The following is an 11,107-nucleotide window of genomic DNA, read 5'->3' as shown; positions in this document are numbered from 1 at the left end:
TTTCTTTTATAGTTATCTCGCAACTCTGACAACCAATCAAGCTCAAATTTTCACAGGCTTGTTATTTTCTGATTTGTTGAGATACACCAAATGAGAAGACTGGTCTTCGACAATTACCAATAGTGTCCACCGTCTTTAAGCATCGGCATAGTTTTTATCAAACGTAAGCGCCAGCAAGGTTTTATCCCTGCCCTGTAATTGCATCTACTGTGTATGTATTTATAAAGCACAATAGATACTACGAGAGCAGGCACTGACTTCACTAAGATCTAAAAAGAGTCATTCCCAAGTGCCAAGCAAAGAGTGATGTAAGGGATTGGTTTCTAATAGTGATCTGTATTGTGACATTATTCTTTGCTAAACATTTAAGATTGATACACATCTTAACAGCAGTCCTATGGGCCTTTTTTTTTTTAAATCTTAGCTTGGGCTCTGTAACCATCGGTACATTTTTTCCACCTAAAATGGATATGTGAGCCGAAGCCCAGGTTTAGAAAAATCCTTCGCTCTTGTGAAATGAGCTCCGGAGATCAAGCTGTCAAGTTCAAATCAATTTGTTGATCGTTTACTTGCAAAAATATCAACAGTATCTGTGTGGATGCGACTTGTAAATGCTACATGCTTTAACCACCTCTGTGATATTGAGCAGGCCTGATACTGCAAGTAGGCAACAAAGAGATTGCCTCAGTGCCCCCTTGTCATTGCCTTGGTGCCCTTGAAATGCCCCAGAAGAAATTTACAATTTCCTCATAGGGTGCCCTTTACCAGGGAGGAGAAAATGCCTTGGTGCCCTTGCCTTTTTAAAACGAAGCATACAGGCCTGCAATGGGGGTTGTAATGCTAATGAAAGGCAAGGCCCAATAAAATGTGAAAGACTCTAGGGTTGATGCGACCCATTAACCTTTTTGCATGTTAAATTTAGTGTAGTTATTTTAATAATATGTGGTTGAAAACATGGACATTTTGGTTCTAGTTTACGTTTAGGTAAATGTTTTCTGTTTTGATTTTTGTTCTCAGTATAATTAGTCAATGTTTGGGTTTGAAGGCCATTAATCAGTTCTCTATAGCTAGCACCATTAAGTGGATGACTGAACTTCAATGTTGCATTGGCTTTTGGCAATGATTAGCCTTTAATTCTCAATTAGTTGCTGTCATGTGATTGTTGAGTTTTATATGTACGACTGGTCTTGTTTGTCACTCTATGGCTATAGAGAAGAGATGTAATTTTGGTGAAATAAAATAACACAGTAAATGATTTTCAAAAAGGAAATCCAAAAGAAAGTCAACTTTATTTGCTTTCAGGTGACTGCATATAAAACCGCGTACCCACTAATTATCCCAATACTATATGATTCAGCCCAATCAAATGCCCCACTAGAAAAATCCATCTAAATACTGTACACCTTGAAACAACTTGATCAAGCTTGTATGCCCACACCAGCTAACCAGAGTTATAGGGCTCTGTGACTCAACTAAACACCAGCTAACCAGAGTTATAGGGCTCTGTGACTCAACTAAACACCAGCTAACCAGAGTTATAGGGCTCTGTGACTCGACTTAACACCAGCTAACCAGAGTTATAGGGCTCTGTGACTCAACTAAACTCACAGCTAATAAATAGTAAAACATAGCTTTAACATCCATTAAATCAAATCCTAAGTTTGCAGTTACATTTAATAAACTATGGCTTATTTTGGTACATGTTACATATTATTGTTGTTAACTTTACCTTTTGAAATCTTTGTTTAATAGTATCACTGAAGCTTTCCATCAGCAGATTTATTAATGTTTAATTACAAGCAAATTTAAATCAGTTATTTGTAATTCCTTATACATGTACATGTAATTTGCATATTGTTGAGTAGATAGATTTGACAACATTTGTAGTTGGTAATGAAGGAAACTGTTCCCATTGCCCACTTTCATAGAGCTGCTTAAGCACAAAGTTCTGCCACAAGCACTGTATATGGCATGAAAGTGTAAAATAAGCAAGCTATTTTTGTGCTTAACCACATTTTTTGCTTAAGCAGCTCTATGAAATTGGCCCCTGGTTGTTTGTGTGGGAATGAGCCAGTCACATACATTGTACATTGTAAATCAAACACAGGCAGGAATACATTTTTTTTAAAGCATTCAATAACTTGTATAACATTTGTATGGTTCAATAACCAAGTGCATAGGGAAACAGTATTCTGAATGGCGACACTATAAACTGGTAAAATCCATCAAGCTTATACTAGTCCCGCACCTAGTCTGATCATACCCGTATAACTTGAATGACTTGTAAATCCCAACTTGAATAACATTACTGCATTGAATTGTGTGTTGTGTGGTGAGAAAAAAACTCCCATTTTTATTGACTGGTTGTTGAATATTGTTGGCTTACTGGACCATATTGGGAAAAGTATACATGTATTATTGGTAATTGTCAAAGACAGACCAGTCTTCTCACTTGGTGTATCTCAACATATGCACAAAATAACAAACCTGTGAAAATTTGAGATTGATTGGTTGTCGGAGTTGGGAGATAATTATAAAGAAAAACTACCCTTGTCACACAAAGTTGTGTGCTTTCAGATGCTTGATTTCGAGACCTCAAATTCTAAACCTGAGGTCTCAAAATCAAGTTCGTGGAAAATTGCTTCTTTCTCAAAAACTACGTCACTTCAGAGGGAGCCGCTTATTTTTAGTAATTAGTGTCCACTGCCTTAAAAGGAAGTACATGTTTGGTAATGACTCAAAACAAATATTAACTTTAAAACTGACTTGGTAACAAGCATTGGTGAGCTATTGATAGAACAAAAAAACATTGTGGGAAACGACTCCCTCTGAAGTAACATAGTTTTTGAGAAAGAGGTTATATCTCACTAAAATAATGAAAGACTTCTAGCTTGAAGTCTTTTATTCTTATATGAAAGCACACAAATTCGTCCATCAAGGGTGTTTTTTCTTTTATCATTTTCTCGCAACTTCGATGACCAATTTACAGGCTTGTCACTTTATGCTTCAGATGGGATACACCAAGTGAGAACCCTGGTCTTTGATAATTATCAAACATGTACCTTCCCTTTAAATCCATGACAGTACACAAGGAGCTTGCAATAGAAGTTAATCAATTAATATTTTAATTTGGGACTCTATTTCACAAAGCAAACTTTCTTGATCATAAGAAGTGTGATATCATAAATGGCACAATTGACAACTCATCATTTAAAAGATGAATCTTGGTGTTTTAGGAAATAAAGCCTTGGTTTACTGCAATAATGTATATTAAATGCATGATTCTTCACCTACGGCACGGTATTTTATAAAGGCACATCATTTTTACTTTGGGTTAATCTTGACATATTTGGATTGATTATCAGCAGTGTTGTAAATATCATGATGTAAACATATGGAAATAAAACTTGTTTGTAATTGTAAGAAAGTGAACCAAACTTCTGTTGTTATATTTTCAGAATAAAAATATACTTTGATACCATGTACCCCTTCAAAATGATGTACAAAATAGGAAAGACCAGGCATACATAAAAACTGACTTGGTAACGAGCATTGGAGAGCTGTTGATAGAGAACAGCTCCCTCTGAAGTAGCATAGATTTTGAAAAAGAGGAAATTTCTCACTAAAATAAAGTTGTTTACATGTACTCCTATCTGAAAGCATACAAATTCGTCCAACAAGGGTGTTTTTTCTCTCATCATTTTCTTGCAACTTCGATGACAAATTTTTGATTAAAATTTTCACAGGCTTGTTATTTGATGCTTATATTGGGATACACCAGTGAGAAGACTGGTCTCTGATACTTCATGGAGGCAAGGAAGGCGATTGCCTACATGCCCCCTGGATATCAGTTTGCCTTGGTGCCCTAGTAACGCTACAGTACAAGTTTACAACTTCCTCTCAGGGTGCCCTTTACCAAGGAGAAAATGCCTTGGGTGCCCTTGCCCTTTCAAAAATGAAGCAGGCAGTCTAGTTACGTAAATTTGGTCCGAGTTCAACAACAAAGTGACAATGTTGGTATTCTATGTCATTTGGTGTTTAATTTGTTGGTTTTCTTTTCCTGCTGCTGGAATGCAAGTTAATTATCTCAAGACTGCTCAATGTCCTGTGCAAGGGAGATGCAGATGTCTTTGTTATTGACACATTATGTGTACAGCAGTATACATTACAACACAGGATGGAACTATAAATTTAATATGATTTAGGAGAAAATAAAATAAGCTGCTGCAAACTGCTTCCCAACCAAAAGGACCTATGGTACATGTATAAATGCAAACAATAGTTAATGGCATGATATTTCGATCCCTGCTGTCAATTTCAACTAACTCATCCAAACTTGGAATTAATTTTAGGCCTTAGAACGAGTTCAGTTCCGTATCCGAAGACAGGTTACTCCTAACTCGAGATAAGATTAATCCAGAGTCTTTCTCAGACTAAACTGAAAAACATCAATCACAAACTGTTACGCAGAAGCATTGAAGTGGAACAGAAGAATAGGGAAAGGGGCACACAGCACTGAAAAAGTAAGGGGGTTAACAATGGATAAGGGGACAAAGGTAGTGGAGGGAAGGGGGCTGGTATTTCAAGCCATCTGGTTCTGTTACGAGTGTTTTGTACTTGTTCATGTGTGTTGTCATAAAGCCTTTGGGAAAGACTCTGCGAGGGTTAAAATGTCACACTTTCAGCATTTTGTTGTGTGTGCAAACTGCAAATGATTTATTGTAAAAGTGCAATAAGAATTTTCAAAAGCCGCAAATCATTTTGAAATAGGTACAGATTTAATCTTCAGTAAACCAATACCACGTAGGTAGCGCACAATAAACGGTGTGCAAGTTAAGGTTACAGCAATCCGCACTGGTGCAAACACCTTATGAACACCATATGCCACCAGGAATGTACTTGTACCAGTTGCAATCCGTGAAGACACAGTATCTGAGCTTAAACCAATGGTCTTCAGAAGAGACTGCACATCTAAACCACTGCAAAAAAAACCAAAAAAAACAGTAAGAGTTCTTGTAATTCATGTTACAAACTATTTTTAAATTACAACAAAAGATAATAAGAAAATTGCAAATGGGAACTCAATGTTAACAACAATAATTTCCTTTGGTATATTGGCAACAAGGCACCCTCCATTAAAATCTGAGTAAAACAACAAATACTCGAGTTCCTTATGTTTATCAACTCATTAACTTGTGGGTTGTCTATAAATAGAGCCAATGTAAGCATAGGTCGTCCTTGCATTCAACCCTTGGAAGCATTCACATGAATGAAGGAAACAAACCTCCACGCTACCCACCACTATTACTTTTTCAAGCTTTCCAAGTGAATGGTCTAAAATAATCAAGCAGTCTTTGTCAGAAAGATAAGCGTCACAAAAGATTTCATTCAAACAGAAGATATCAAATGGATTTATACTATAAGATAGATCAAACTTATTGTTGTGATATTTCTGACTTTGAAGTGATACCTTTGTGCAGATCATAAAGTGTTGCATTATAAAAACTTAGTTTTTTTGGTTTAAAATCATTACATAATAAAGAACTTAGGAGTTACCACTTTTAAATATTGTTTTCAATTTTATAACAATATGATAGATGTAGAACGGTACACATTGTATGATCCAGTTTTAAAGCTGATGAATTTACCTGGAGACGGCAAGATAAAAGCTTCCCAGAGACATCAAGGAGATACAGATGTGGAAGACTATTACAGTAGAGCCATAATCTCTCATGGCAATGGTGAGCCTCTGACGCTGTGTAAGCTGGCTATCTGCTGTTGCAGATGATGACGTTTGGGTGTCTGATGATGATGGCCTAGTGCTGTAGCATCGATGCAATGACCCTTGCATTACATCTTTCAGGTTCAACGAGCCAAACATAGACTTAGTACGGCAATATCGGGTACTTCCAGGAAGGCAAGTTCCTTGAAGAACACACGCAATCTCTTCATTCCATTCGTCCTTAGACAAGCCAGACTTCAAACAGCTACTAGCCCGGCTACCATCATGGCCATAGACCTTTCTCGGTAGCTGCTGACGTACTTGAAGACCTGAAGTAAGTGTAGGAATTACCAATGTGTGAAAGGTACGACAGATTGGTGCGGAGGCCATGGTCAAAGTGGACATTTGGCGTTTAGTTGATGTTCCCTGCATAATGTCAGTCAAATCAAGCTTGCCAAACATGGATTTGGTACGGCAGTACTTTGTGCTACCAGGGAGGCAGGTCCCCTGTAGTATGCAAGCCATGTCATCTGACCATACCTCATATGAATCTCCAAAAAGAGATTTACCATTAGCGGGATAGCGCCCCCCTGTGTGAAAGTATTCCCGTTGTATCCCCTGGGAGACAGTCTTAAGGTGCTCAATGTGTCGTATCTTAGGATCAGGATTGGCACTGAGTTGTTCAAGAGCCTTCTTCACGATTTGTTTGGCATCTTGTGGGCGAAGCTTACCCAGCATCCTCTGATGGCCCTGGATTACTCTTGGTAATCTGTACATGATGATGTCAGATGTTTTTACTGGAATTCGTACTTAGTCCTTGATGTTTTCCTATAGAAACATGAAGTAGAACACGAACAACAAATAAATAAAAAACATCCATACCAGCATACCTTGATTAAAAGCAATGGACACCATTGGTAATCACCCAAAATAATTGTTAGCATAAAAACTTACTTGATAAAGAGTAATGGAGAGCTGTTGATAGTAAAAACATTGTGAGGAACAGCTCCCTCTAAAATGAAGAGGTAAATTCTCACCAGAATATTTGAATTGAATTCAAGACCTCAGTTTCTGAGGTTTCAAAATCAAGCATCTGAAAGCACACTTGGGCGACAAAGGTGTTTTTTCAACAATTATTATCTCGCAACGTCGGTGACCCATTGGGTTCAAATTTTTACATGTTTGTTATTTTATGCATTGTAATGTTGAGATACACAAAAGTGAGAAGTCTGAACTTTGAAAGTTACCAAAGGTGTCCATCGCATTAAAGATGTCTTCATAAACAGTGTTTCTTGTACATTCCAAGAAGCTGTGACACTGTAATACAGTGTTATTTTATTGCTCAGGAATCTGCTCAAGGGTGAAAGCTCACACTACAGTTACACCAAGTAGTCCCATCAAGCCAAATAATAACACTACTATCTGTAACAAGTTCTCATATATTTAGTGCTAATCACAACGGAGAGCATCTCAAAGCATGACATGAAACAGCATAAGTATGAAGCATAATATGAAACTGAGTTTAATTAAGATCAATTATTTATGCCATTTTATTTCAACTGAAAGCAAAGCATTATCTCATTGGTACAAGTAGGCCTATATAGGGAAATTTTTAAGTTTAAGGGCACCAAGGCAATTTAGGGTCAATGGGGCAATACAAAAATTCATGGTTAGAAGGATACATGTTTTAAAAGTAGAATATATAAAGCTCTTCATAGACCAATTTGCCTGATCCAAGGCAACGTGTCCCTTTAATAAAAATCATTCATGATTACAGGCTGTTGATTCGTTCTATTTAAAGACTGTGGACACTAATTGGTAATTGTCAAAGACCAGTCTTCTCACTTAATGTATCTCAACATAAGCATAAAATAACAAACTTGTCAAAATTTTAGCTCAATTGGTCATCGAAGTTGCGAGATATTGGTAAAAGAAAAGAAAACCTTATCACACAAATTGTGCACTTTAAGAAAATGATTTCGAGACCTCTAAATCTGAGGTCTCAAGATCAAATTCGTGGAAAATTACTTAATTCTCGAAAACTACGTTACATCCGAGGGAGTCATTTCTCACAATGTTTTAATCTACCAACAGCTCACCGTTACTCAATACCAAATTTGGAGTAATTACCAATAGTGTCCACTTGCTATCATGGGTTTCTTAGTTTATATTTGTTAGTTTCTCCTTTGTCAAGCTTTTGATTGTATTGTTTGTGCTATTGTGTTGCTTGTTGTAGCTTGGGTCCTTGCTGTCCTTTTGGCTGCAAACAACAAGGGGGCTTGGTCCATCTGTGCTTCTTACGGTCCCCCTTCCAGACTTGTTGTATTTGTTTTCATCTGCATTTTCTCCATTCTCTGAATTATAGCTCTGAGTGTTCAAATTCTTTGTGTTTGGATTTAGAAATGAAGTGAAGTTAGAAATGAAATAAGGTTGAGTTAAAATCATTTATGGTTGACTCCCATAGATGGTCGATCGTGTTAGTTTGCAGAGTAAAAGGAAAACCAGGTAATTTCGAGGCAAATTTGTGTGGATCATTGTATTCTACATTTCAAACATTTCTACCCATATGCACTTTATAACAAACGGTTATAAACACTTTTCAAAGACCAACTCGTCCGATCCAAGGCAAGATGTAGTTTAGTAGGTAGACCTTTTTTTATTGTTTTTACAGTAACACACGTTTCAATTTGTCCTGCGAGATTGTTGATGCTGTTTCAATTGTTCAGTTATAAATTCTCAAATGTGTCAACCAATATCAGTTGCACATTATGTTTGAAGAGCAAAATAGTAGCTTTATGCTTTTAGACCTACATTTTTATTTATTAATTTTTTAGTCGTCTACATCACAAAATGTTTAGAGCATGTGACTGTTTACTATCACAGGTGCTCCAGTTTCCTAATTATCTGATTCCTAAATAAAATGTTTTGTCATCATTAGGACTTGCCAAATTGGCCCATCTGACCATTGTATACAGTCCAGTGTATTCACTAGTGGGCTTGGTAACACCGCGTTTCATTAGTAATAGTAACATGCGTTACACTTTTCGGAGGCTCTTTGTGAAGTGGTGGTTAAGAATTTATCTAAGTTTTTACTATTTTTACATAGCCCATATAAAAATTTGCCGGAGAAAAAATCATAAGTTGCAGCAATTGAAACCAGATTATTTAGTAATATTTCAAAAAGTGTATTTTGGTAACATGCGTTAATTACGCTCTCTGGAAGTACCCAAAACCAAGTACAGTATTGACACCAAGTGTACCGTCTGTACATTGAGTTGTAGTGAAATTTTTAATTTTTTTCTGAAAGAATACTGCCGGCCATGCTAGTTCTCATTTAAAAAAAAATTCAGATCCCAACTCTAAAAAAATCAAATTGATAAAATAGTAAAAAAAATCATTACTTTTTGCACATTGAAGTGCACTAAAACTTACAAAAAATATTGGAAAAGTAATTTTTTTCACAGTGAGTTAACAATAAACAATAACATAAATTCCCCTGACACTGTGTTGGAATGCTATAATAAGACTTTGATATTATAAAGGGAATCAATGTGTGGTGAAGAGATTTTCAACTAGTGGTTTAATCCAAACGAGGCCTGGTTCTTGATAATTTAACCGAGACGAAGTCGAGGTAAATTATCAAGAACCAGGCCTCAGCGGGTTTAAACCACTACTAGTTGAAACCGATTCAACACATTTTGAATCACATTCATAAAAATACCTTGTCGGTCAAAAAACATCAGTTCACCTTTGGTCAAAAAGTAAAATAGATGCAAAAATTATAATTGTTCAATGATTTCTTTCAACACAACACACCTCCAGCTATGAAATGGTAAGGCCCTCCGCCGCCCTCGCGTAAACAACTTCTTATAAGGGAATGCTATGCGCGCCGCGCGTATCGCGTGATGTGGCACAACTGTCCTGGCTGTTGCTCTTGACCAATAGGAATGAAGAAACTGTCTAATAAGCAAGGTGTCACGCCCATGTTGTTAACACTTTTTACTGTGCATTAACAAAAGGTTTATGCACACCCACGTGACGCACTCTCCACCAATAGGAATAGCGAAACTGTCTGAGGTATTTATGAATACTTTTTTATAAGAAGGGTAAAATTTCAATTCTGGGAGCAATATCATTTTTCTACGAAATTCCTTGGCCACCTTTTCATGGAATTGCCCATGACTTGAGGGAACTCGACTTCTTTCCCCTGCACTAGTGGACAACAAGTTGTTGGAAGTATTATAAACTAATTTAATCTAAAAAATAAGTAAGAGTGCGAGGGGACCTCATCAAAACATAATGCAAGATAATTTCCAAATGTTAAAAAATGTTGTTGGATTAGGCCTACTAGGCTACTGTACTGTACTGGTGATAAAAATACAGGTTAACACTACAACCCTAACCTAAATCCCACTTTTTTGGGTCTTGGAGTTGGGGTCGGTCGTGTAAAATAATGGTGTTACACTTAACACAGCCATGATTATTGTGTGTTGATTAAGAGTGAATGATATTTTTGTATGTGAGTTGTGACATTAGTAAAAAAAAAATACTCACCGAATCAGCAGCATTACCACGGCAGTGCAGTACACCCCACATGTGACATTGTTGTAGTATGGTTGCAATTTTGTTTTTATCATAATTATTTAATCAAGTTTTGACAATACGAGGCCCTAGCCAACCAAGCCTAGTTTAAGAATACAAAAAAGCAAGTTGTAACAATGATCATGATTGAGGTAGTCGGCCCGGCTGTGTGAATCACGTTTTCTGAAGTCCGAGCAGAGTTTAATTTACATCAGTCACTTCAGTTTGTGCGAGTGTCATGAGTCCAAAGTTGTTTTTAATTCTGCTGAGTCATTTGAATAATAATAAACATTGTAATCATTTTTTAATGTTGCAATTCATGCATGACAGAGCAAGTTCTATGTTGACAAAAAGAAAACCTATTTTCGCACTCGTAAGGTGCGTGATCGATGAGTGTGGAGGTCGACTCGTCCAAACAAACACAGCAACAAATGATAGAACGTCATCTCGCCCCGGCTAAACAATCATGAACAACAAAGTCGCCCCGGGAAGCACGCCCTCTACGACATGAATAAAGTTGCCCGATCTACGCGACACGCCGACACATAAACAAAAACTGTAAAAAGTCTGGCATTAGCAAAAGACCGATAAGACATGAGCATTTGCTCAAATCTCTATAACTAATCTTTTACTTGACTTACTTTTTACTCGACTCGGAAAATTAAATGGTCGGATTAGAAAGTAAAAGCAATTACTTGGATTTTTAAGTACATGCTCGCGGGGTTACCGGCTTATAGACATATAAATAAAAACGACCTTTTATTATCCTGTAGCAATTACATGTATTTTTACAAGCTACTGCAT

The 11,107-nt window shown here is 36.8% G+C and overlaps 1 protein-coding gene across 1 annotated transcript; it reads right to left on the bottom strand.

The window, feature by feature from the left end:
• Positions 1 to 3,746: 3,746 nt before the first annotated feature.
• On the bottom strand, positions 3,747 to 10,693 carry LOC117289191. The gene is made up of 3 exons (XM_033770190.1): positions 10,277 to 10,693; positions 5,649 to 6,550; positions 3,747 to 4,979 (listed from the first exon to the last, which is right to left on the bottom strand). The coding sequence occupies exons 2-3, from the start codon at positions 6,497 to 6,499 to the stop codon at positions 4,757 to 4,759; spliced, it is 1,074 nt and encodes a 357-aa protein (XP_033626081.1). The 5' UTR covers positions 6,500 to 6,550; positions 10,277 to 10,693; the 3' UTR covers positions 3,747 to 4,756.
• Between the last annotated feature and the right edge of the window lie 414 nt (positions 10,694 to 11,107).

The sequence above is a fragment of the Asterias rubens genome, chromosome 4 (genome assembly GCF_902459465.1).
Source record: "Asterias rubens chromosome 4, eAstRub1.3, whole genome shotgun sequence".
Lineage (NCBI taxonomy): Eukaryota > Metazoa > Echinodermata > Asteroidea > Forcipulatida > Asteriidae > Asterias > Asterias rubens.
This window is presented reverse-complemented; position numbering and strand designations above follow the sequence as displayed.

What these genes read in the sequence shown, in the direction of transcription:
- LOC117289191 (XM_033770190.1), bottom strand. Translation starts at nt 6,499, where the DNA reads ATGTACAGATTACCAAGAGTAATCCAGGGCCATCAGAGGATGCTGGGT. An exon ending in TTTTATCTTGCCGTCTCCAG is followed by an intron (nt 4,980 to 5,648) that starts GTAAATTCATCA and finishes TTTTTTTTGCAG; the next exon opens with TGGTTTAGATGTGCAGTCTC.